We start from the raw sequence: 24,672 nt of genomic DNA on the forward strand, positions 1-24,672 counted from the left end.
GTTAATACAAATGTTAAAGAAAAAAACAATACCAAGACTGTGAAATTGAAAACAAGGCAGCAGATAATGTTCTACAATCGATGGACAGGTGAAACGATCATCAGAAGAAACCTTACTTGATATTGAGGAATGGCTACTCGTCTCTGGCACACCTGCTTCCAATGTAGGGGCAGACGAGGATTCTCGTGGCATTTCCAAAGTTGAAAGTCCTTTAGTAGCAGGATCTGCCAACAAAAATATTATTTAGGACTCAGGACACTGATTAAAAGCAAGTTCCGGAACCTTTTCCATATACTCTCCCCTCTTGCCCAATAGTACCATTGAAATCATTATACACTTTCTGGCCCTACTAATGACTTTACTGGAACCTCATACACACTGGCTTCAAAGTTCCAGGGAGAGTTGCTTCCACATTACACTCTGCATGTGTCGATATGCCTCTCAGAGACTAACAGAAGCACAGTTACAAAGCTAGGGCTTGGCTCGCTCACATCACATATCCCTGCACCTTTCAAGAACTGGATTTCTTTACATACAAATCCCAAAGACACTTACAGGTAATCCACCTGTTTCATGCTACCACTTCACCTTCGTCTGGCAGTTTCCTACTCATCACTTACATATCAATTTATACAGACAATTACTCCTCCAAAAGGGCAACCAGGATCCCCATCCCCACATTCAAACAAAACTCTGGATCATGTGACCCTCTTATGTAATCCCAGAGTACTCTGTCCTAACCTTTACCAAAATTAACACACTAAAATGCAAGTGTCTATTTACCTGTCCATAACCTCTGCTAAACCATAAGTAATTTAACAGCAGGGATTGTATCTAAGTTGGAATACTTACTTACTAGTAACTCAGATTTTTCTATTTTATTAGAAAATAAAATAAAATTTTATTATATTCTATTTTATTAGTTGAGCAAGAAACAGACTGCATCATTTGTTTCTGCTGTTGACAAATGCATCTAAGCTGAAATATTTTCTGCAAAATAATATTGTCTTTTTCATCTATGCATAATGAGAAACAAGCTGTCCCACATTATTCTAGGTGAAGTTGATTCTTTAAAGTTTTTGAAAAGTTCAATAGTTTATGACAGCAAACCCCTAAAATTCTTTATAAGTCTCCTGCCATCTTAAGCAATACTCTCTATATATTGAACTCAATGAGCAGTCTGCAATTACCACTAGGGTTTCCATGATTACAACATGTCCACCCTAAATGACTTCAAATTCATAAGCTTCATGACAACTGTCTCCTCCTCTGCATATTATCAATTGTTTGTTCTTGCCCCAGAGCAAGTCACCATACATTCACACACCCATACAACGTAAGCATGCAGACACTGTTTGATTGGGTGATTATTAAACTGTCGGAAATAAAAGTAAAATACATCCTAGGTGAGGGCTGAGGAGAAAAGCTTTTAAGAATTGATTTGAGAACATCTATTTTTCATTCTCAGAGGTCCTTCTGAATAGATACGATTGTCAGATAAGAAATTTCTTGATAACAAAAAAGTATAATTGTTACAATGTTTCCCAAACTCTCCTAATAAAGTATAAAATTACTACTCATTTTAAATTCCTTAGTCATTAAGATATTGGAGATTAGGTTACTGTTTTTCTCCTAGGTATTCTCCACAAACCACTAGTTAAAAGCAAGTACAATCACCTCTCTTACTCTTATTTGCCTCTGTTTATATTTGCTGCTACCATGCCATAAATAATAATAGTAAGAGTAGCTTCCCAGGTGGCATGGGGTAAAGAATCTGCCTGCTGATGCAGAAGATGCAAGAGATACGGGTTTGATCCCTGGATCAGGACGATCCCCTGGAGAAGGAAATGGCAACCCACTCCAGCATTCTTGCCTGGAAAATTCCATGCGCAGAGGAGCCTGGCAGGCTACAGTCCATGGAGTCACAAAGAGTTGGACACAATTGAGCACACACACATACAGAGCATAATAATCTCACCAGTGATGCAGAATGAGAAAGCTTAAAGGCAAGAATTCTTTGATATATTATTGAGACTTTTAGAGTTTGGATATGCTTATTAAAATCACTGGTATCTTTAATTTCAAAGAAGTGTCATTACTATAAGACAGTTATTAATAATCATTAGTGTACAAAGATTCTTTGAGCCAGGAAATTTTTGCTCAGCCTTAAATCATTATGGGACTGACCAAAAGTCAGTCCTCTTAAGGCTTTTATGAAGCCTTCCATCTATATATAATTTGACAACAAATATTTGAATAGAGCTATACAGTTAGCTGAAAATTTTTCTATTCAATTTTTCATACTGATGTGAATAAAATATCATATTATTGATTCATTCATTCATCAAATATTTGCCAGCACTCTACTAGGCACTTGGGATATAATCAAAGAAAAAACCATAGAAAATTCCTTGCCTTTGGAATTTTCATTTTAGTGGGGACAAGCAGACAATAATTAACACATATAAAAGTAAATAAATTATTATATGTTAGGAGAGTAAGTCTTTGTAGAAGAGAAAGCAATTTTAAGATGCCAGGTAGGGATGGAAGGGTGTGGTCCAGGTCTCATTGGGAACCTGATGTTTGCTCAGAGAATTAATCAAAATGAGAGAAAGAGCCAGGCATCCTTGGGTATTTAGGGAAGACAGTTTCAGGCTGAGGGATCAGTCAGTGTAAAAGCCTCAAGATAGGAAAATAAAAGGAATGTTCAATAAATGGCAGGAGCCACTGTGGCTGAATAGAAGAAATATGGAGAGAATCATGCAAAAATGAAGTCAGAGAACTAATTAATTGAAAAATGAAGTCAGAGAACTAATGAGAATCAGGACACACAAGATTCCAGCCATTTAAAGGACTTGAGTTTCTACTATGATAGAAATGAGAGCCAATGGAGGATTTTAAGCAGAGTAAAGGTAAAAACATTTACTTTTTACTCTGTTAAAACAGAGTAAAAACATGAGGTTTCATGTTTCTAAGGATCACTGTGGTTACTGTGTTGAGAAGATGCGAAGGCAATAAGGGAAGGAGGCAGGAGCCCAGCCATAGCAGTTGATCCTGATAAGAGATGTTAACGGCTCAGACCAAGGTGGAAGCAGAGGAGACAGTGAGAAAGGGCCAGATTCTGGGTAGATTTTATAAGGTAGATTAAGGTGGCCAGATAAGAGAGGACACCCAGTTAAAATTTAATCTTAGATAAACAACAGATCATTTTTTTGAGTATGTATGTCTCATGCAATATTTGGCAGATATGGCCCCAATTCTTCACTCCTCTCTGAGTCAATGACCTCTGCCCCGTAACTTAGAAGTTCCTCCCATTGAAGAGGCAGAGTATATTTCTCCTCTTGACTTTGGTCCATCCAGGTGATTTGTTTTGACTTATGGAATGTGTGCAGGGATAATACAACCAAAGGTTTAGAAAGCTCTTATGCAATTGGGCTTGCTCTCAAGCCTCTTCCATTACCATAAGAAAAATATTTCCAGCCTTCAAGGGTCCCAGGAGGATGCTGGCCACCCAGTCCAGCTTAGGTTAGCTTATCCATGATAATCAATAGTCCTTGAATTGAAGAAATGCTTATTGTTAAATGTTGCTGGTATTTGTATGATTATTTGTTACGCAGCATTATTCCAGCAGCAGGTACCTAACGGAGTTGTCTCAGCATACATAAAATATGGAAAACCGTAAGACTAGATGAGATTGCCACCACTAGATGAGGTCACCAATACCAGTGTAGACAGAACTGAGAAAAGGGTCAAGGACAAAGACCCTAGGCTATTCCCTCATTAGGATGATAAGGAGGAACTGAAAAAACAGATTGAGAAGGAATGACCACTGAATATGCAGAAAACCAAAAGAATGTGTATCCTAGAAGCCAAGTGAAATGAGAGTGAGAAACTTTGTGAACTACTGAGTCAGAAGATAGTATCTAAGAACTGACCATTGGATTTAACAGTGGAGGCCACAGGTGACCTTGACAAGTGACATTTGAGTGAACTCTGGAAGCTTCATAGGAATTATGAATTCTTTTTAGAAAGAATAACCTGGGAGAAAACTGGAGATAGTGATATTATAGATAACTCCTTTAAAAGTATTGCTAAAACCTAGAGGGTATTATGGGACTTCCCCTGGGGCTCAGATGGTAAAGAGTCTGCCTGCAATGCAGGAGACTGGGGTTCAATCCCTGGGTGGGGAAGATCCCCTGTAGAAATAAATGGCAATGCACTCCAGTATTCTTGCCTGAAGAATTCCATGGACAGAGGAGTCTGGAGGGCTATAGTCCATGGGGTTGCAAAGAGTCAGACACGACTGAGCAACTTTCACTCACACAGACTCATAGAGTATTATGCTAAGTGAAGTAAATCAGACAGAGAAAAACAAATACTATATGATTTCACCTATATGTGGATTCTTAAAAACAAAACAAATGAACAAATAAAACAGAAACAGGTTCACAGATACAGGGAACAAACTGGTGGTTGCCAGGGAGGAGGGGGATGGAGATATGGACAAAATAAGTAAAGAGGATTAAGAGGCACAGATTTCAGTGATAAAATGAGTCATCAGGATACTATACAGAATAGAGAATATAGTCAACAATATTGTTTTACTGTAAATGGTGACAGATGGTAACTAAACTTATCATGGCGATCATTTTGTAATGTACTATGTAAATGTCAAATTGCTATGTTGTACACCTGAAATTAATATAATATTGTGTGTCAATTTTACTTCAGTAAAAAAGGGGGGAAAGTTTTGCTAAAAGGGAGGAAGCAAAATGAAATAGCAATTGGGAGAACTGGGATCAGGAGCTTTTCTTAAGAGAGAGAAATAAGATGATGTTTGTATCCTCAAGTCAAATGTATCTTAGAAAACACTAAGTGAAGAGCAACAGGGGAGAATTTCCAGGCCTACATTCTTGAGTAAGTAAGAGAGGTGGAACTGCGTCCACAAGCGAGAGGCTGACTTCAGACCAAAACACAGTTCACCTATAGTTAGGAAGGCCAGGTGTATGAGTGCAGACGACAGAAGGGAGGCAGATAATGGGGGAGGAGGATGTGGAAATCTCTCCTGATTAGGTCAAATAGAAAGAGACACTGAAAGCTTGAAAGGAAAAGTAGCTACAAAATAGTCAGGAGAATGGAAACGTAAATGGATGAGGAATATATGGTGTGATTTCCGAGTAGCTTGAAGGACCTAGTTGATGTTTGTAGTCATGAATTTAAAATGAGATCAGTCGATACTGTTACATGTTTTTCTCCAGTCACACTCATCTGATAGGTACAGGTGCTGGTAGATGGAAAGATAGATTTGACAAGGGCTGTGTTTAGCCAAGCAAGTTTGAAAAAAGCAAAGGTCAGGGATGATGGAGGCAGGGAGGGATTATAATAATCGACTTGAGAAGAAAAGACATGAAGTAGGGGAGGGATAGTGAAAGGCAACAGGATCAATACAGTGCTATCCAGAGAGAAAGGAAATGGTAATCAGAGAATGGGAGACATTGGACTGACATCATGGACAGGCTGCAGCTATTGATAATAACAAGTTCTGGGATATGATCATGAGAATGAGTAACTGAGCAATGGTGGAAGATGAAAAAGAGTCTCTAGAGAAAATGAATTCAAGGAGCTGAGAAACCAGAGTGTCAAGACTCTGTACTATCTGTACTAATATTGAAATCAACAAGAATTAAGACAGGAATAGTTTAGGAAAGTGTAAAAATGAGCCCAGTGTTAAAATTGTCAATCAATGAGATAGTCAGGGGTAAATAATGTGAGATTCAGAGCTGAGTGTTTTTAGAGACACCATGGAAATAGTCTGAAAGGGGAAGTGATGAGCAAGGAAGGTGTCCACACCTTGGCCCTAGCCTAAGGACATAGTATCTTCAGGGAAGAGTTGGACTTTCCTTTGACTAGGAAGGTAAAGGAAACAACGGAGAGAGCATACAGTGGATTTTGCTCATGAAGCACGATGCATTTCTGATGGAGGAAAAGTTTCAGGAGTTGGGATAAGATGGAAGAAAGGTGCTGGACAGGACATGCGCAAGGCCTCATGGAAACTGGAGTGAGAAAGAAAAAGGGAGATCTAGGGCTTCTTGCAGGGACTGATATGAACGAGGGAAAGTACACAATGCCATGAGACCTGATAGACTCAAGGTGATTTGCAATGGCAAGGCTGTGAGTCTGTTCTCCCTTGACTACCACTGATAGAGGCAAGAAGGTCTAGGGGAGCCTGAGTCTTACTCTGAGCACGTGAGCCTCCTTCCAACCCCCAGCAAGGAAGGGGTGATCTGTATGTCTGTGGCACGTGGGACACTATACAGATATAAAATTATTATGATAGTATAATCTAGACTATGAAAACTTTAAATACATGTCATCATAATTGTCAGATACTTTCCTTCTTATTCTGATAACAAACATATTAATATAATACCGATATCCTCCCTGGCAGCCTGGGGAACAATCTGACCTAAGGATAAATAAAGAAGGCAACATGCAGACACATGCAAACATACATAAGGCAACCTATATACAACCTATATATCATATATACCCACTCTGGAGACCTCATGTAGTTCTTATATACCCACCCTATAGACCTTAAATGGTTTCTTATACACCCATCTATAGACTTATGTGTTTAATCACTCAGTTGTGTCCAACTCTTTGCGACCCCACGGACTGTAGCCTGCCAGGCTCCTCTGTCCATGGGGATTCTCCAGGCAAGAATACTGGAGGGGGTTGCCATGCCCTCATAGACCTTACAAGGTTCTTTATATATCCACCCATAGACCTCCATAGTTTCTATTAATAGGTCAGTGATTTCCTCCAGCTATATGCAAACATTTTCTTGGTTCCAAATACTAAAAAGGTGTCCCAGTTTCCTTAGAAATACTCTTAAACTTTCTTGTTATCATGAGAATCTTTTTCTTCCCCCCACCTCCTGCCTTGCGGGAGCATGACCTTTTCCAACTACATTCATGTTCATTCAACAGATTTTTACAGGGCACCTTTGAGATTACACAGCTCTGTCTTATGAGGCAGAGAACTGATGGAAGCCTCAGGGAATGCCCAGAGCAAATAAAAAGGCCGAGCCTATTCTCTTGGGAGCTGCTTTTACTGTGGAGTAGAAGGAGAAGTGATGTATGACCCGGAGCAGGGCACATCACCTCCTCAGTGTCTGTGTCCTCTTGTAGGAAATGAGGGGTGATATTAGAGGTCCCCAAGATTTTTGCCAGTGCCCTGTGTCTTTCAGTCTATGAGTCTACTAAAATAATCATCCCAGGCCAATTCCTATTTTTTCTGAAGATTCCCATTCTATTTTTTTTAAAGATATGAGCTGAGAAACTAAGAAACATTCTGATCAGTATTATGATAACAGAGCAGAGGAGTGTGTTTTAGGATGAGGTGGACTATCAGCTTGTCACCTTTTCAAGTTAATCCCTCTCAGAATCCGTGCCTCCAAAGAAACACAAGTCGTGGCACTTTGAGGCAGGAAGTTCTTGTTCTCTGGCAGCTTCACCATCAACTGGTGACCATGGATTAGAGTCTAGGTTGTAACTGGGCTCATTTTGGTTCCCAAGAGCACATCATGTCTGCGAGGCTGCTGACATTTGGTTAGAATATGTAATTGGCTATAGACCCTAAATGATTATACAATCAATTCTCAATCATTCCAAGTACTCTTTGCTTTATTTTAGGCCTTCCTGTTTGTTCCTCCTTTGGTCTGTATCATAATTCACTGAAGTATATAGCAAGGAAAAAAAAGAAAGCAAAAAGAGTTCAATTAATGACTTGTTGTTTGAGGAAAACAAAAATGATATTTGGAATGTCTTGATATTAATTTATCATTGCCTCTTGTTGCCAAGGGTGATCAAGAATTGACTGTAGAGTTGAGGAACAACCAATATCAAAACATTTATGGAGCCAACAGAACCACAACTGAATCCAACACGCTGCAGTAAGCAGGAAGGGTTCAGAGTGATAATGAAGCAATGATAACATCATCCCCTGACATTTTAAGGCTGAGAGTCTGATGCATATTCAGTGCCAAGACCCTCACAAGTAAGAGGCACAAACTTGAACATAAGCCTGGGAGAAAGAAGGGGGCGCTCACCTGGATCCTTCTGATCATCCAGTTTGTCTAGAATGTTGAAGGAAATGTCAAGGTACTCTCTCTGGATGGCACTGACCGCAATCTTCCTCTGCTTCCTCTGCCGGGGGACAATCTGAATCTTAAATTCCGACTCCTCAGCTCCCTCCTCCTCCGCCTTCCTCTCGGGGTTCTGTTCTGTGTCTGATTCAGCGATGGCGTCGGGCTTCTCACACTCCATTGGGTTCTCCAAATCTTCAGGGACCTTGAGGAGGACAGTTTTTGCCCCTGAACTTGGCATCAGCCCACCGGGCTTCTCCTCCTCAGTGCTGGGCTCAGTGTTATCGTCCAGTGACGTCTCAGGGAAGGCAAACGACTTCTGAAGGAGGTCTCGTTTTTGCTTCAGTGTGAGCGGGCTGCCGCAGGAAAACTCTTGCAGCTCCTCGGACTTGGCTAACTCTTCAGAGCCTGTGGGGTCTTCCAGAGCTATGAGAGAGGCGTCCTTGTCACCCGCGGACTGGTTATTTCCTGAGTCTTTAGAGGAAAAGTCTTTGGAACAATCCTCCACGCTTACTTGAACGAGGGGCATTGTGCTGAGGCTGAGGACAGAGGGGTGTCTGGGGACAGAGGCAGAAGAGGCAGCGTTCTGACCAGAGGCACCCTCGTTCCCTTGGTCCATGGTCTCCTCTTCATCACTCTCTACTATTCGCAGAGGGGGAAGAGGTTCAAACACAAGAGAGTCACTATCCGACATTGAGAGCATAGAGTGTTTCTCAGGCCCAGATGTTGAATCTGAGGACAAGTCAATAAGATCTAAATCCTCTTTGGGGGCAGGCTTTATTGGGGAATCAACTTTCACCTCAAATGCCTCCATGCAGTTTAACCTAACTTCTGGTATCACTGGCCTCCGAGATTCTTGAAAACCTTCCACAGCTAGGTTCTCGGGGATGTCGGCATTGTCGGGCCTTGTAGCAGAATTCTGTCTAGATCGTCCGTGGTCATGCTGTCTTTGCATAAAATAAGCAGCTTGGGCAGAAGGCTTGTCTATGTCACAGCGGTCTATGCAGGACTTCCTACGGTGCTCATCTAGCGTAAATAAGAGGGAGTCTGCATTTCCTATATCAAGAGATTTTTGTTTTAAAGAGCGCAGCTTTTTTTTCTGAATGCTTTCTTCTCTCACACAGTGTAGAATGTTGTCTTGTAATGCACTCGTGTCTCTATATTCAGCCAGTTCTATTTCACCTGATTAAAACAGAAAAAGCTAGTACTATTTTACTTGGAGATTTCAACTTTCTTTTTCCCTCGTACTTGGGCATACAACTGACATCAATGATAATCACAACCCCAGCTCCACCAAAAGGGAAAACTGACTTTCTTGCCAAGCTTTCATCAGGTTCATTCTAATTTCAAAAACCAGAAAACTCTGGAATGAAAGAACCCCCAAATGGCAGTTTAAGATCTCATTTCCAAAATCAGGCTTCAGGATAATCCCTCAGCTCTATTCATTTGTGTGCTGGAGAGGGGATCACTTTTGGCTGAGGTCGATCTAGAAAACTGTATTCAAATTGTGTGGAAGGGAAGCAAACATTTCGCAACAAATCAAATCAAGCAATGGCCCTCTAAGACAATCATGACGTTAATGATGTATCTGTCAATTCACGTATATATATAAATGTGTATATATATATACTGGTTATGCATACATATATATAAAATCAACAGTATTAAAATGTGTAGTAACATAATAAAATTAAGATTTCACCCCAAACAAATGGTAGAGTACAACATTTCTGCATAAAATTACTAAGAGGAAAAAATTCATACTTCTCTGAACATTCATCTCAACCGGCTGATATTTCACCATTTTGCTGCCGCCTATCCTTTTCAATCTTGCAAAAAAAGTTTGAGACTCTTTATTGCAGGGTCCAGTAGGTGTATCATGAATATCAGATTCATCAAAAACACTATCTTCTTCTAATTGGGGAGAGAAAGTCAAAATTACACTTAAGAGGTTATTCTCTCTTAGGCTGTGTCTACACAAGCATTTCAACGAAAGCATCATGGAACACAGTCTGGGGTGGTTCCTACACCAGCCCAAGTCTAGCCCACCTGGGCACTTCATTCAGGTGTCAAATTATTCATAAGTTGAGCAGAACAAACTGTTATAAGTTTGCCCCTCAATTTCCATGTCACAAAGGGCAGCATTTTTCAAAAGAGGAATCTCAGTATTCCAATAGAGCCTTCATGGGGAACTTTTTCAATGCACTTAACAACCAGATAACCAATACATGTCAGGAATCTGGGACACTCCTGAAATGTGCCTGCTTTGGGTGAATTTTCAGGCTAATTTGGCAAAAGAAAATTAAACAAGATGAGTAGATCTTGCCCCTTCCACAAATATATGCCTTCCTGAGATCTGAGAACTGGCATAGACACAGCCTAACAGTACATGCACCTTATACTTTGTGAATGCAAAATACTGTACTCTACACTTGATAATGAAACACATGACACACGGAAAAAGCTTAGAAAAGCCACTGGTCATCTCAAAAGCTTCACAAATGATTATGGACTGAAAGGGTAAACAAAGGAAAAAGAAAACAGAAAATAACATCTCCCCACTAAAGTAAGACTCTTGCCTAGTTTGCCATGGGCAGCTTTTATGAATCCCAGAAAGAATCTTTGAGTGTTATGGTCCTGAGGCTCCGTAAACAAACTGGTAACTTAGAGTCCTAGCAAGCTGGTTTCTGTGTCCTTTTCTACCCCCATCTGGCCACTTTTAAATCAAAGAGAAACCCCAAAACACATTAATGAGGAAAAGGTTGTTATATTGTAACCCACGAAATTCCCTTAATAAATTTTCTTCTTTCATCCTTTGAAAAGGCCAAAGCCATGTACAAAACAGCAAAAGAAGAGGCTATGAAAACACATTAACACCACAGTGAATGGAATTAACCTACTAGTCAAGTTGAACATCATTGAAATCATGGTGTTTGGCCTATATTTATATCTATCTGTATGACAAAATGAGGTTCAGGTGTGATTATGATTATTTAAGATTCTCTGAGTATAAGGGGAGTACAAGCTTAGAGTTAACTTTTAAGGACCGATTCTGTCTTAAAACACAAGATTCTATAAGTAAATGAAATTTGACCAGCAGATGCTAGACAAAGTAATCAAAATAATCTTTTTGGTCAAATGAAAAAAATAAGCACTAATGATCAAAATGGATACAAAACTCCCAGCAATGATGAGGAAGCCTGCCAATACAATGTTCTGTTTTATTTATTTCGTTTTTAAAAATACTCTCCTTTGAAAAACACAGCTTTTTTGGAGCAAGAGTTATGCAACTTCCCTTACATAACTTTGTATCAATGATAATTCTCAAAATGAATTGAATGAGAGTGACAGGAAGACTTCAGCATGGCTCCTCTCACCCAGAAATGTTCATCTGGAATTGGTCTGAGTACTGAGCCCACACTGGTGACATCCATAGTTTAACTGACTCTGTCCAATTTCCCAGAAACTAGGACCTAAGATGGTAGACAAGATATTCTTCAGGGAGGATCTGAATGGTGTCAGAACTTAAAGAACTTTCTCTCAGTCCCATCTCTGGCCAACCTAGAGTCTTGAACTTTCTGGGTAATAAATGAACAATAGAACACTGGCTCCAATCCATCCTATTCAGACATCTTCAGAGCAGTTCTACCAAAAAGGAATCTATTAACACTGCTAAGAGTCAAGGGGCTTTCTCCCAGGAGTGGATGAGATGATGTCATCTTTCATGAGTCTAGTCACCCTGCAACAGACACTAGAAACACACATGTTTGGCTCTGCAGTTCTCACCTGAAAATATCCAGGCTGGAAGTTTACTTTAGCTAAAGTTTCATTCTGCTGCCTCCTTTGTAGAAAAGCTATCAATACAAAAAATTGTTGATACTAGAAATAACTTAAACCTATGCAAAATATTTGATTTCAGTTGCCTTAAATTAATTCTTATTGAATAAGGAGCGTAGGAAAGACCACTTCAGCACATTTAGACTCCATTCAAACCTGATCACAAGGTCAGAAGCAAACCAGAGTTGGATAGGATCATGGCACCACTGAGTACCAACCAAGAGTCATTTCACGGCCCAAAGCAAGATGTTTCCAACACGAAGGAAAAGGCTTACAAAGTCTCCTTAACCAGACAGCAGATAATTTTTCTTTTTTTTGCAAAACATGATTTCTCATGAAAGGGGATTAGAAGCATATCGATTATTTCTCTTGAGTGCTCATTTTAAAAAATGGAAAGCAGCAACATTCATGGGAAATTTGGAGAATTAATGAAGCAGTAGGTTATTTATTTATTTTTTTACTCCAGAATGGTACCTGGGGGTGCTCCTCTACGGTCTAAGGTAAACATTGTCCAGAAATGTATTACGTATGCAAGCTGAGTTTGGGATAGAATTGAGATATGTAAAGTACCTTTTTCTTTTTCGCTGTATCTGCTTATGTTACTGTTGTCACTGTACAAAGGTCCTGCCGTGGCATGGGGCTTGCAGCTATGATACTGTGCATTGAGTGTATTGACTGTTATGTGAATCAGATGCAGAAGGACCTTGCTGATATCACAGTCTCGGTATGGATACTGCTCAATGAAATGGAGGGAGAAAAATATAAACGGTTATTTTCAAGGGTAAGTTTTTCCACTTGATCTTGCTAGCTATTTTTCTCAGTCTCTTCTGTGTATAATAAATATATATGTATATAGAAAAGCAGAGACATCAATTCTTAGCATGGTCTTATTTGAACAAGGGATTGTATTCCCACCCTCTTGCACCAAATTATGAATGGCAATGCATGCCAGTTTGTAAGTTTTAATTCATTTCAAGAAAATGAGCTGGCATAAACATTATGTAGGAGTACAATTTTAAATAGTTTTTTGTTTTATGACGTGATAATTACTACATAGATAAAATATGAGGTTCTGAGCATAAACAGAGATTATGGATCCATGTTCATCGTATTTGGCTTTAAACATTTTAGAGTATATACTGGCATGGTCTACATTTCTATTTTCATTTCAGAAGTTCTCCACTTCTGAATACTAATTGTACATCGTGCATCTTCCTCTAAAGGTCAAATTACTATCGTACAAAATTTTGAACTTAGATCTCTTAAATGTTCTCTCTAAAAGAATTGTTCCACCCAAAAAAAGATTGACTACAGCAACTCACCTTGTAAAGAATGACAAGCAAGGCCTTCAACCACATCTGCCGGATGTGAGGCTTTAGGGACCAGAGGGAACAACGAGGTGGCTGTTGGAAATAATGCCGGAGTTGAGGACAAGAGCAGTATTTGAGCACCTGAACCACCAAGGGAAGAAGGTGTTTTCCCAAATTAATGTTATAGTCCATAACCTGAAACAGGAAAAAAATTTAACAACTGAAGGAAAACTATAAAGAATATTTATAAGCCAAAAGGAAAACTTTGAACCATCAAAACATGAGCAAAATATTTAACAGATATCCCACAAAATATTATTAATAATGGCCAGTATCCATAAAGGGACAAAAGTTCAACCTCACAAGAAATTTAAAAACTTGTAACTTCATTTTATCTACTTAATTGTCTAATTATTTATCTACTTAATTATATGTTGAAAATAAATTTCCTCTTTGAAAATGTCCTATTAAACTATTGTGTGCATGCTAAGTTGCTTCAGTCGTGTCCGACTCTTTGAGACCCCATGAACTGTAGCCAGCCAGGCTCCTCCATCCATGGGATTTTCCAGGAAAGAATCCTGGAGCAGGTTGCCGTGCTCTCCTGCAGGGAATCTTCCCAACCCAGCACACAGGTGGGTTCTTTACCACTAGGCTACCTGGGAAGTCGTACTAAACTATTACCTAGAATCAATGAAAGCATGTAGGGTTGGTAATTATGTGGGGAAACAGGCATTCTCAGACACCACTGGCAAGAGTATTTCTCAAACGTTTCAGGAGAGCTATTCAGCAACATGTATTCAGAAGCAGGAAAAAGCACATAGCCTCTAAATAGCAATTAAACATATCCTAAGGAAATAAATCAGACAGGCATTTCCAGATGTATGCATAAAGATAACCAGCATTATAGCAACTCCAAACTGCAAATTACCTCCATATTCAACAATATGGAATTAGTAAAACAAAAGATTGTTTATATAACAACAGAATACTCTATAGACATTAAATGGAATACTGTACAAATTTATTTACATGATAAGAGCTTCATAACAAATTTTAGGCTTAAAAGAGACATGGAATTTCCCAGGCAAGTATACTGGAGTGGGTTGCAATTTCCTTCTCCAGGGGGTCTTTTTGACCCAGGGATCAAACCCAGATCGATCTCCTGCACTGTAGGCAGATTCTTTACCAGCTGAGCCACCAGGGAACTCCAGACACATGTATGTATATACACATGTATGCATATTCATGCACACATTCAGGCACATATATATATATCAATATGTATAAATGATCACATTATTATAAAAAATATGTGCACATATACACATATTTGAGGACAAGAGCAATTCAGCAACATGTATTCAGAAGCAGGAAAAAGCACATAGCTTTTATTAGAGCTTCTCTGTAGCTCAAATGGTAAAGAATCTGCCTGCAATGCAGGAGACCTGGGCTCAATCCCTGGGTTGGGAAGTTCCCCTGGAGAAGGGAATGGCTAACCTCTCTAGTATTCTTACCTGGAGAATTTCATGGACAAAGGAACCCAACAGGCTACAGTCCATGGGGTCACAAAGAGTCAGACACGACTGAGCAACTAACATGACTACTACTAATGACCTTGAAACATGAGCTACAGAATGTGCTAGGGGAGGGCAGTCTAGATTTTTATCCTAGTTGTCACACAGATGGTAAAAGTGAAAGCTAACTATACATGTACACACCTATGTATATATGCATGTATATAGGAATGTATGTAAATCTGGAGCCATCAACATATACCAAAATGTTAGTAACTTATTTTGTCATGGGTTTCCTGGAGATTTACATTTTAATTTTTTGCTTATAGTTTGAAAATAAATATACATAATGTGACTATAGAAAGAGAGAAGTGAGGAAGAAAGGGTAGTGAAGTTTGCTGTCTGAAGTGGTATCTTCTGTCTCTATCATAGACAGGTGAGTGTTAGTGATGATTCATCTAGTTATCAGCACCAGCAGGAGACATGCGTATTGCTCCCACATTGCTTCTCTGTGTTCACTATATTAATGATCTGTTTGAGCTAGATGGTAACAGCTAGATCATGAGTTCCTTCTATGCAACAGACACTGATGCAAGTGATTTTCAATATGTTGTCTCTAATCTTCCCCCCCCAAAATCTATTGCCAATGAGCAAAGAAGCAAGGATGCTTAAGGGCATAACAGTTTTAATAACAGTGGCAGAGCTGAAATTCATATCCATTTCTCTCTAGCCCCAAGTTCTACACCCTTTGCAGATTAGGGCAGCCATTTTGAAAAGTTAGATTTTTAGCACTAGTCAAATTAGGCATATATAAATACACACCTAAAGTGTGAAAGGCACTCAGTAATTTCTGACTTTTTGTGACCCCACGGACTAGAGCCCTCCAGACCCCTCTGTCCATGGGATTCGCCAGGCAAGACTACTGGAGTGGGTAGCCATTCCCTTCTCGAGGGCATCTTCCTAACCAAGGGATTGAGCCTTGGTCTCCTACATTCCAGACAGATTCTTTACCTTCTGAGCCACCTGGGAAGTCCATGTATATCTGATGGTCTATTAATTCTGCTCCTGGATCCATATCCCAAAAGAATTCTCACATTGCTGAATAAGGCTGCATGTACAGAATGGTTGGGGTTTCCCTGATGGCTCAGACAGTAAAGAATATGCCTGCAATGCAGGAGACCCCGGTTCAATTCCTGGGTTGGGAAGATACCCTGGAGAAGGGAATGAAAACCCACTCCAGTATTCTTGCCTGGAGAATTCCATAGACAGAGGAGCTTGGTGGGCTACAGTCCATGGGGTTGCAAAGAGTCAGACACGACTGAGCAAGTAACACTGGACTGTACAGAATGGTTTCTGCTGATCTTTGTGACAGGGTGAGGAGTTGGGAGCAATATGAGTGTCCATTACTGAGGGAATGGATAGTTAAATCATGAGAAATATACACCATGGTGTATAACACAGCAGTTAAGAGTAGCAAAGAAACATGGAAAATGCCAATGATGATAATATGACATGAAGTAAGTCGAATGATTTAACTCAAATCTCTACTTGAAGCCAAAAAAGGGAAAGGATTAACAAAAAAACCTACAAACAAAAATTACACACTCCTTTACTGTTTAATGGATAGAGTTTCAGTTTAGGATGATGAAAAAGTTTTAGAGATGAACATGGTGATGGTTACATAAGAATGTGAATATACTTACTGCAACTGAATAGTACATTTGAAAATGACTGAAATGCTAAGTTTTGAATTTCCCTGGTGGTCTAGTGGTTAAGAATCTGTCTGCTAATTCAGGGGACACAGGTTCGATCCCTGGCTCAGGAAGATCTCACATGTCACGGAGTGGCTAAGCCCGTGTGCCACAACTACTGAGCCCACACTCTAGAGCCTGTGCCCACAACAGGAGAGGCCACCAAAGTGAGAAACCCGTGCACTGCAACAAATAGCAGCCCTGGCTCACCACAGCTAGGGAAATCCTGCATACAACAACGAAGATCCAGCGCAGCCAAGAATAAATAAATAATTTTTTTTTAATTCTTAAATGCTAAGTTTTATGTATACTTCCCCATCCCCTGCAAATCCCCAACTCCCTTTATGTTATCAGGCTGCTGATGTCTTCTATACATCCCTGGGCTTCCCTGGTGGCTCAGAAGGTAAAGAATCCATCTGCAATGCAGGAGACACAGGCTCAACCCCTGTGTTGGGAAGATCCCCTGGAGAAGGGAATAGCTACCATGGGCAGAGGAGACTGGCAGGGCTATAGCCCACAGGGTCACAAAAGAGTCAGACACAACTGAATGACTAATACAATAAAGTACTTGTGCTAAACTTTACATGCAACCAATGTTGACTAAATGGAATTTAATGACTTGTTTGTACCAAAAGCCTGATGGCATGACTTGTGAAAGCTTCCACTTACCTGGGCAATTCCTGCAATAAATGCATTAAAGCAAGTTGACAGGCGCATTTTTTGAGGTGCGATCATGAAGCAACCTTCCTGCTGGTCATAGCCGAGTAGGACATACAGGTGCCGCTTGACCGTGTTGAAGGCCTTGGCGCTGCTGATGTCTGACTCAGCGCTGCTCTCATCCTTGGCCATGAACTTCATGAGCACTGTAATCAGCTGGTGCACTGTCTGGTGGTCGATTCCAGCATCTTCAGGGAGCAGGTCCTTGATGGTGTTGTCATTCTCAGGGGACTGTTGTCCTGTCAGCACAAGAAAGGCCATCAGTGGGTGGCTCCCCCACAAGTAAGTTTACAGTCAAATTTCACTTATCGATAAAGCACCATTTTATCTGCTGCCTCTAAATATTTAAAGGTCTGTTCTAGACAAATTCAGACATAATATGGCCTACTAAGCAAAGCACTGCTCCCAGGATGGAAGTTATGTTGTTGTATCAACAACCAATTCAGGAAGAATGCGTGTGTGCTAAGTTGCTTCAGTCATGTTGGACTCTGTGTGATCCCATGGACTGTAGCCCACCAGGCTCCTCTGTCCATGGGATTCTCCAGGCAAGAATACTGGAGTGGGTTGCCATGCCCTCCTCGAGGGGATCTTCCCCACCCAGGGATCGAACCCCAGGTCTCTTAACATCTCCTGCTTTGGCAGGCAGGTTCTTTACCACTAGCGCCACCTGGGAAGAATAAGGGAACGCAAATAAAAACATGGCACCAGAAAGCAAAGTTACGTTCAAACAGCAAGACAAATACCTACACAAAATTTGCATTTAGAAAAAAATAAAATAAAATAAAATTTGCATTTAGAGAACTTTTAAATACCTTGGCAAAGTTTTAGCTTAATAAAGAGACATTTTCCTTCCAGCTTTGTAAAATAAATAGGTAAGAATAACCACAAAATAATATTTATCAAATCTGCTGAGCAACTAAAACATCCATTGGGTTACTTTGTTTAAATTATTATCTCAATTCAGTTATGTTCAAAAATCAGCTGAGGCAAAAAAAGTTTCCTTCTCCAAATCCTGAGATAATAGCAGTGTGTACTCTTTGAATTATACATTCAAAATTAGAAATAGCAAATTATAAGCCCTGCTGTATGTAATGAGAAACATACAAGGGGTGGGAGGGCACAGACAGAAAGAAAGAAGCATGAACTTTTAAAAACAGAAAAACGTCACATGGAGGTGAGCTGAAAGTTCACATGCAAAGAAAAAATACCTTAGCCCCTAACTTACTCTTAACCTAACAAATAATCACATCTGAACAGATCCCTGACATGGACTTTCTCAGTTATTTCTCAAAGTCAGAAATTATACCCTGTCTCCCCTTGTTTTCTGCCTTTTAGTTTAGGACTTTGAGGGAAGGAAAAATGAGATTTGCTTTTCTATATTTATGTTCGGGGCCTTATTCAAAATACTCTCTGCATTCTTCTCCTTCCTTTGACATGAGAATTTCTGAATTGGAAACAAAGCTTTTGCCTGGTGGTTTAGACCAGCACACATCATTCTCATCTCTCATTCTGAGAGAAAACATTCTAAATGATGACAAGCTTTGGTTACAAATCATTATACAGCAAACTTTTTGATTCTATCCATTTAAATTACAGCATACAGGAACAACAAAGAGACAGGTAGTCAGTCATATTCTTTAATTCCTCAACTAATCTGTCAAAAATCTGTCTTCCAGGATCAGCCAAGAGAAACAAGATAGAAAGAATGTTTTCTGGGGACCACAGAAGTTAGTTATCTGGAGCCTAAACACCTTCTCTGAAGTAGTGATATGAGTTCAGTTCAGTTCAGTCGCTCAGTCGTGTCCGACTCTCTGCGACCCCATGACTTGCAGCACGCCAGGCCTCTCTGTCCATCACCAACTCCCGGAGTCTACCCAAACCCATGTTCATCGAGTCGGTGATGCCATCCAACCATCTCATCCTCTGTCGTCCCCTTCTCCTCCCGCCCACAATCTTACCCAGCATTAGGGTCTTTTCCAATGAGTCAACCCTTCGCATGAGGTGCCCAAAGTATTGGAGCTTCAGCTTCAACATCAAACCTTCCAATGAACACCCAGGATTGATCTCTTTCAGGATGGATTGATTGGATCTCCTTGCAGTCCAAGGGACTCTCAAGAGTCTTCTCCAACAACACAGTTCAAAAGCATCAATTCTGCGGCGCTCAGCTTTCTTTACCGTCCAACTCTCACATCCATACATGACCACTGGAAAAACCATAGCCTTGACTAGACAGACTTTTGTTGGCAAAGTAATGTCTCTGCTTTTAAACATGCTATCTAGGTTGGCCATAACCTTCCTTCCAAGGAGTAAGCGTCTTTTAATTTCATGGCTGCAGTCACCAACAGCAGTGATTCTGGAGCCCAAAAACGTAAAGTCTGACACTGTTTCCACTGTTTCCCCATCTATTTCCCATGAAGTGATGGGACCAGATGCCATGATCTTAGTTTTCTGAACGTTGAGCTTTAAGCCAACTTTTTCACCCTCCTCCTTCACCTTCACCAAGAGGCTCTTTAGTTCTTCTTCACTTTCTGCCATAAGGGTGGTGTCATCCGCATATCTGAGGTTATTGATATTTCTCCCGGCAATCTTGATTCCAGCTTGTGTTTCTTCCAGCCCAGCGTTTCTCATGATGTACTCTGCATATAAGTTAAATAAACAGGGTGACAATATACAGTCTTGACATACTCCTTTTCCTGTTTGGAACCAGTCTGTTGTTCCATGTCCAGTTCTAACTGTTGCTTCCTGACCTGCATACAGGTTTCTCAAGAGACAGGTCAGATGGTCTGGTATTCCCATCTCTTTCAGAATTTTCCACAGTTTATTGTGATCCACACAGTCAAAGGCTTTGGCATAGTCAATAAAGCAGAAATAGATGTTTTTCTGGAACTCTGTTGCTTTTTCGATGATCCAGCGGATATTGGCAATTTGATCTCTGGTTCCTCTGCCTTTTCTAAAACCAGCTTGAACATCTGGAAGTTCACGGTTCACGTATTGCTGAAGCCTGGCTTGGAGAATTTTGAGCATTACTTTGCTAGCATGTGAGATGAGTGCAATTGTGCGGTAGTTTGAGCATTCTTTGGCATTGCCTTTCTTTGGGATTGGAACGAAAACTGACCTTTTCCAGTCCTGTGGCCACTGCTGAGTTTTCCAAATTTGCTGGCATATCGAGTGCAGCACTTTCACAGCATCACCTTTGAGGATTTGAAATAGCTCAACTGGAATTCCATCACCTCCACTAGCTTTGTTCGTAGTGATGCTTTCTAAGGCCCACTTGACTTAAGGTAATGTCAAATTTCAAACTTACTAGTTTGAAACTGCACATAGTACAGTTTACGTGCTTGGTTGTCTAGTTTTCCCCAGATGATCAGAAGAATGTTGATCTGCTCAAAAATGATACCCTAAGATGGGATCTTGACAATGAGTGGGAAGGTCACAGAATCAACTAAGTCTAAGAACATCTAATACAGGGGAAATCACCTAACAAACTTCACTATAACCCTTGGACATTAACAACATTTTCTGTCTCATAGTCTGTTCATGAAGGAATAAATATGTGCAGTGTACTTTAGAGGCGTTTTTATCAAAAATTATTCAAATAAAACCTAAAGATTTGTTTATGATGCTGTTTCACATGCAGGAATAGTAAGCTGTTAATATTATTATTATTTATTAGGCAGGCATGAGCCACCAGAAAAAAAAAAATCAATTCATGTGGAACATCCTAGTTCATGGGAGGTCATAAATATAAAGCACTGATGTATATTATAATTAAATGTTTGAAATAGAAGATCAAACCAAATCCTCATTTGAAAAGTTTAGAGAACTATCTTTTCAGCATTGAAAAATATTTAATCTTGATTTTTTTTTTCTTCAGAGTATTATTACTTATTATTACTTTACAACTAAAAGGAGGTTATTGCTTTGGGCAAGTTTGGGCCAAAAACCTGACAAGTGTGAGAATCTAGGTTCCCTGCAGGGTTCAACGCCATTGTAGCAGCAAGTGATGGCTGTTATGATGCTGTAGCTTCATTCCTCAATTTATCTTAGCTCCCGAGAGGCAAGGTTTAGGAGAATACGCTATCACTCCATTCTGCTCGGCCACCTCCAAGTCCAGACTGGCTAGACTCCAAAGCCCCAAAGTTAAAAATAGAACTGAGGAGCATTCAAGAAGGGGATGCACCTTTGTTGTCTAGCCCTGAGAGTCCAGGGAACTCAAACAGAAGAAAGGGAGCTCCAGACAAGGCTCAGCTAGGACATGGGCTTGCCATTTCCTTCTATCACCTCAAGTCTAGAAAATAAACCATCAGACTTCAACTTTAAATATTTCAAATCTCTTCACCCCACTGCAAGTAGACATTCATTTTCAAAGTGTGTCACCTTAACGTTTCAAATCAAATCATATTTTCCCAGTGACTAAGCATCATTTCACAGAGGCCCTATCTTCATTTTAGATTGATCTTCACTGATCTGCAGTGCTTAGCTTTAAGGTTGTGGCTTTTTGCTTTCCCTGAGTAATGAGTGATCTTTAACAACCCATTAAGTGCATTGAAAAAAGAACAGGTTAATGGAACCTTTCTTATAAAGTGAAAAAAAATCTCTTTTAATTTCAATAATTCACTCCTCCAAGTGAGGGCTTTGAAAGTCTGTACTTTGTATATTGTCTTTCTTTTAAAGGACTGTAAGAATGTGATGGGCACCACTCCTCATTAAGAAAAGTTACCTTAATCAAACCCCTAAGAAAAACGAGGTTAGGAAAGCTGAAATTTCCTTTATTGATAAAGACAATATTACTGGTTTAGTTATCTACAAAGGATATAAAATTTCAATTTTAAAACTAAATGCCTATAATATTTTCTCTAAAGTGTGACAATGAACATATTTACTTTTGAATTCTAGTTTATGAAATTCTTGTCTCTGTTTTAACTATAGAGATTGAACATGCTAAGAGATTTGATTTTCTCATTTTTGCAAAGAAAAATGTAAACATCTTTATTGTCGTGGGGGCAGAACTATTCCTAGCCTAACTTTAACGTGGACTGGGTCCATCATGATCTGTCTACAGAGTGGCACAACTGATTGAAATGCCACAGTAAAATACAACTTTATTTACTCAGAAGATCTGAAACCAGGCAGGATCAGGATCTGCTTTTCCAGACATCTCCTAGTGCTCCATCCCAGATGCTCAGCATCATTACATAAACACTGGGTGCTTCTGGATCCCAGAGTGGAGCAGCCTTTTGTACCTCGGTGCCTTCTCTCATGGTGCTCTATTCACCTTGCAAGGTGGCTCTCCACCCCACCCCCAATTTTATCCCATGAATGTGGCCCCCAGGAGCCCTTCTTATTAATATGTCCACCCTCCTCTCAGCAACTGTGATCCCTAAATTCTATAAATCTCTAAAAACAAGAAAGTGGGGAAGAATAAAGACTCCTTGAAGGCAAGTGCTATGTCTTATCCAAATTTTACACCTCTCACAGAATAGGGGGCAGTGATTGACATATGCTAGATGTTCATTACTTGTAAATGTTTAAGTGCCCTGAATTTAAGTAAATATTTCAGATCTTTTCTATGTGGCAGAAAAATGGATGAAGTCCCCAAACAGCAAGGAAGTAAGTAGGGAAATAGAGAACATTCCTCTGTGTAAGTCAATTCACTGACCCCTCCAACAAGTGACAAGCCAACAAGTGACAATTAGGTAGTGGAAGGAGGTTTCCATGAGATTACTCTGCATTTGGTCCAGGGAAACCAACAATCGAGCACTATAAATGAGTCTGCATTATGTTGGTAGTTCTAACTACACTACCTCACTGATCTCCCTAGCTCATTAATTCAACTTGAGGCTTCGTTCACAGCAGTTCTGTTGTGTATGCACAGAGCCACAGAAGGGCTGGAAAGATGGGACCAGATGCTAACTGCAAAGCCTCATATGCTTCCCACCCCTGCCTCTCCCTCTTCTTATCCCACATCTATCACCATGACTTACCTTCTACCCACCTATCTCAGCCTGGCTGAGAAGTCACCTGTCCACAAGACCTTCTCTGTTGCGTCCAGCTCTCCTCCCACTGCAGTTGTCATGAATGAACCTGTACTACTATCACTTTCACTGGATATGAGAGTTCACTTATGTTCATACTTTATCTCCCTTACTTGACTATAAGCAGTTGAGAGTATAAAAATTTCTGATGTATCTTTACATTCTTCCTAGTACAGCAGGTGCCCAATAATTCTTTGTTCAATAGAAACTCTCATTTCCAAAATTATCATTTCAGACAAGGGCATTCCTATATAAACAATTAAATTCTACTGCAAGAGACCCGGGTTTGATCCCTGGGTCGGGAAGATCCCAATTTTGCAAGTTAGTGAAAACATGAACTGTTAACCAACTCTCGAAAAAAAGAAAGAGCTTCAAGAGAAGTTAGTTGGAATTCTAGGCTGAACACTAAGAGGGAGGCAGGAATACAAGAGAGTTTTACCTATGATACGTACATTCTCTTGCTGATATAAATTCAGACCAATAGATCTTAAGATTCCTCTTTAGGTTGGAGTAGAATTGAAAGTATCCATGTCCCTTTAGGGATTAGACTGGCTCTTCAGACCAATTTGTGAATCTTATTCAGGAAAATCCTTTGGTCTGGACACCCGTGGGCTTACGTCACACTGTAGCGGGCCTGGATGCCCAGGTCAGCTCCCTGACAAGACTGGTGTCCTCGCGTCCCCTAGGACAGGAATACCCTTAGACGAACTCATTGAGAGGTAGCTGTAGTGGAAAGAAAATCAGATCAAGTCTCCTGGACTCAAGTCTCTAACTAATTAGTTACATGGGACCTTGAGCAAATTAGGCAAGCAGAGTTACTTAGCCCTTCATGACCTCAGTTTTCCTGTCTGTATATATACCGGAAAAAATACTTTATATATGTGCAGAATTGCTGTGAAGTTGAAATTAGATAATTTGCATTAAAAATACTCTTTATAAAGAGGTACTCTACATATATAAATGTTCTTGCTGTTTTTATTATTAACATTATATACCTACTATTATTTAATTACTCATTCCAGGGGGTGAGAATGAGACATAATTAAGTTTCCCATGGGGTTGGTACCATTTCAGTATTGTCCAATTATAACCTACGGTAACTGCTGCATTATATTCAATTACTATTCCAAAGGTGTTCTGAATCACCAAAAGCAAAGAATTCCTGGTTCTCACAGCATCAGTGAAAAAACAGCTTATATATAATTTATAATTATATCAACTTCAGATTAGCAGGTGAAATTGTGTATTTCATCAGTTAGGATTAAATGAAGGTGCTGAGCTCCTTCCTGCTACCACTGCCATACATGTCTTGCAAGACAGATCAAGACATGTGGGCTTGAAATCCAGATCTGTCATCAA

The 24,672-nt window shown here is 39.9% G+C and overlaps 1 protein-coding gene across 2 annotated transcripts in view; it reads right to left on the reverse strand.

The window, feature by feature from the left end:
• UNC79 (unc-79 subunit of NALCN channel complex) overlaps window positions 1–24,672 on the reverse strand; it is a 269,126-nt gene that overhangs the window by 70,687 nt on the left and 173,767 nt on the right. For both annotated transcript variants that reach the window (XM_081548126.1, XM_081548125.1), the window contains 6 exons: window positions 17,231–17,517; window positions 13,309–13,491; window positions 12,557–12,719; window positions 9,914–10,063; window positions 8,114–9,331; window positions 117–224 (listed from right to left, as the gene is read on the reverse strand). In XM_081548126.1, coding sequence (XP_081404252.1) covers window positions 117–224; window positions 8,114–9,331; window positions 9,914–10,063; window positions 12,557–12,719; window positions 13,309–13,491; window positions 17,231–17,517 — 2,109 coding nt within the window. The remainder of the gene's footprint in view (window positions 1–116; window positions 225–8,113; window positions 9,332–9,913; window positions 10,064–12,556; window positions 12,720–13,308; window positions 13,492–17,230; window positions 17,518–24,672) is intronic.

Source organism: Giraffa tippelskirchi, chromosome 12, assembly GCF_054371585.1.
Source record: "Giraffa tippelskirchi isolate mGirTip1 chromosome 12, T2T-mGirTip1v1.2.pri, whole genome shotgun sequence".
Lineage (NCBI taxonomy): Eukaryota > Metazoa > Chordata > Mammalia > Artiodactyla > Giraffidae > Giraffa > Giraffa tippelskirchi.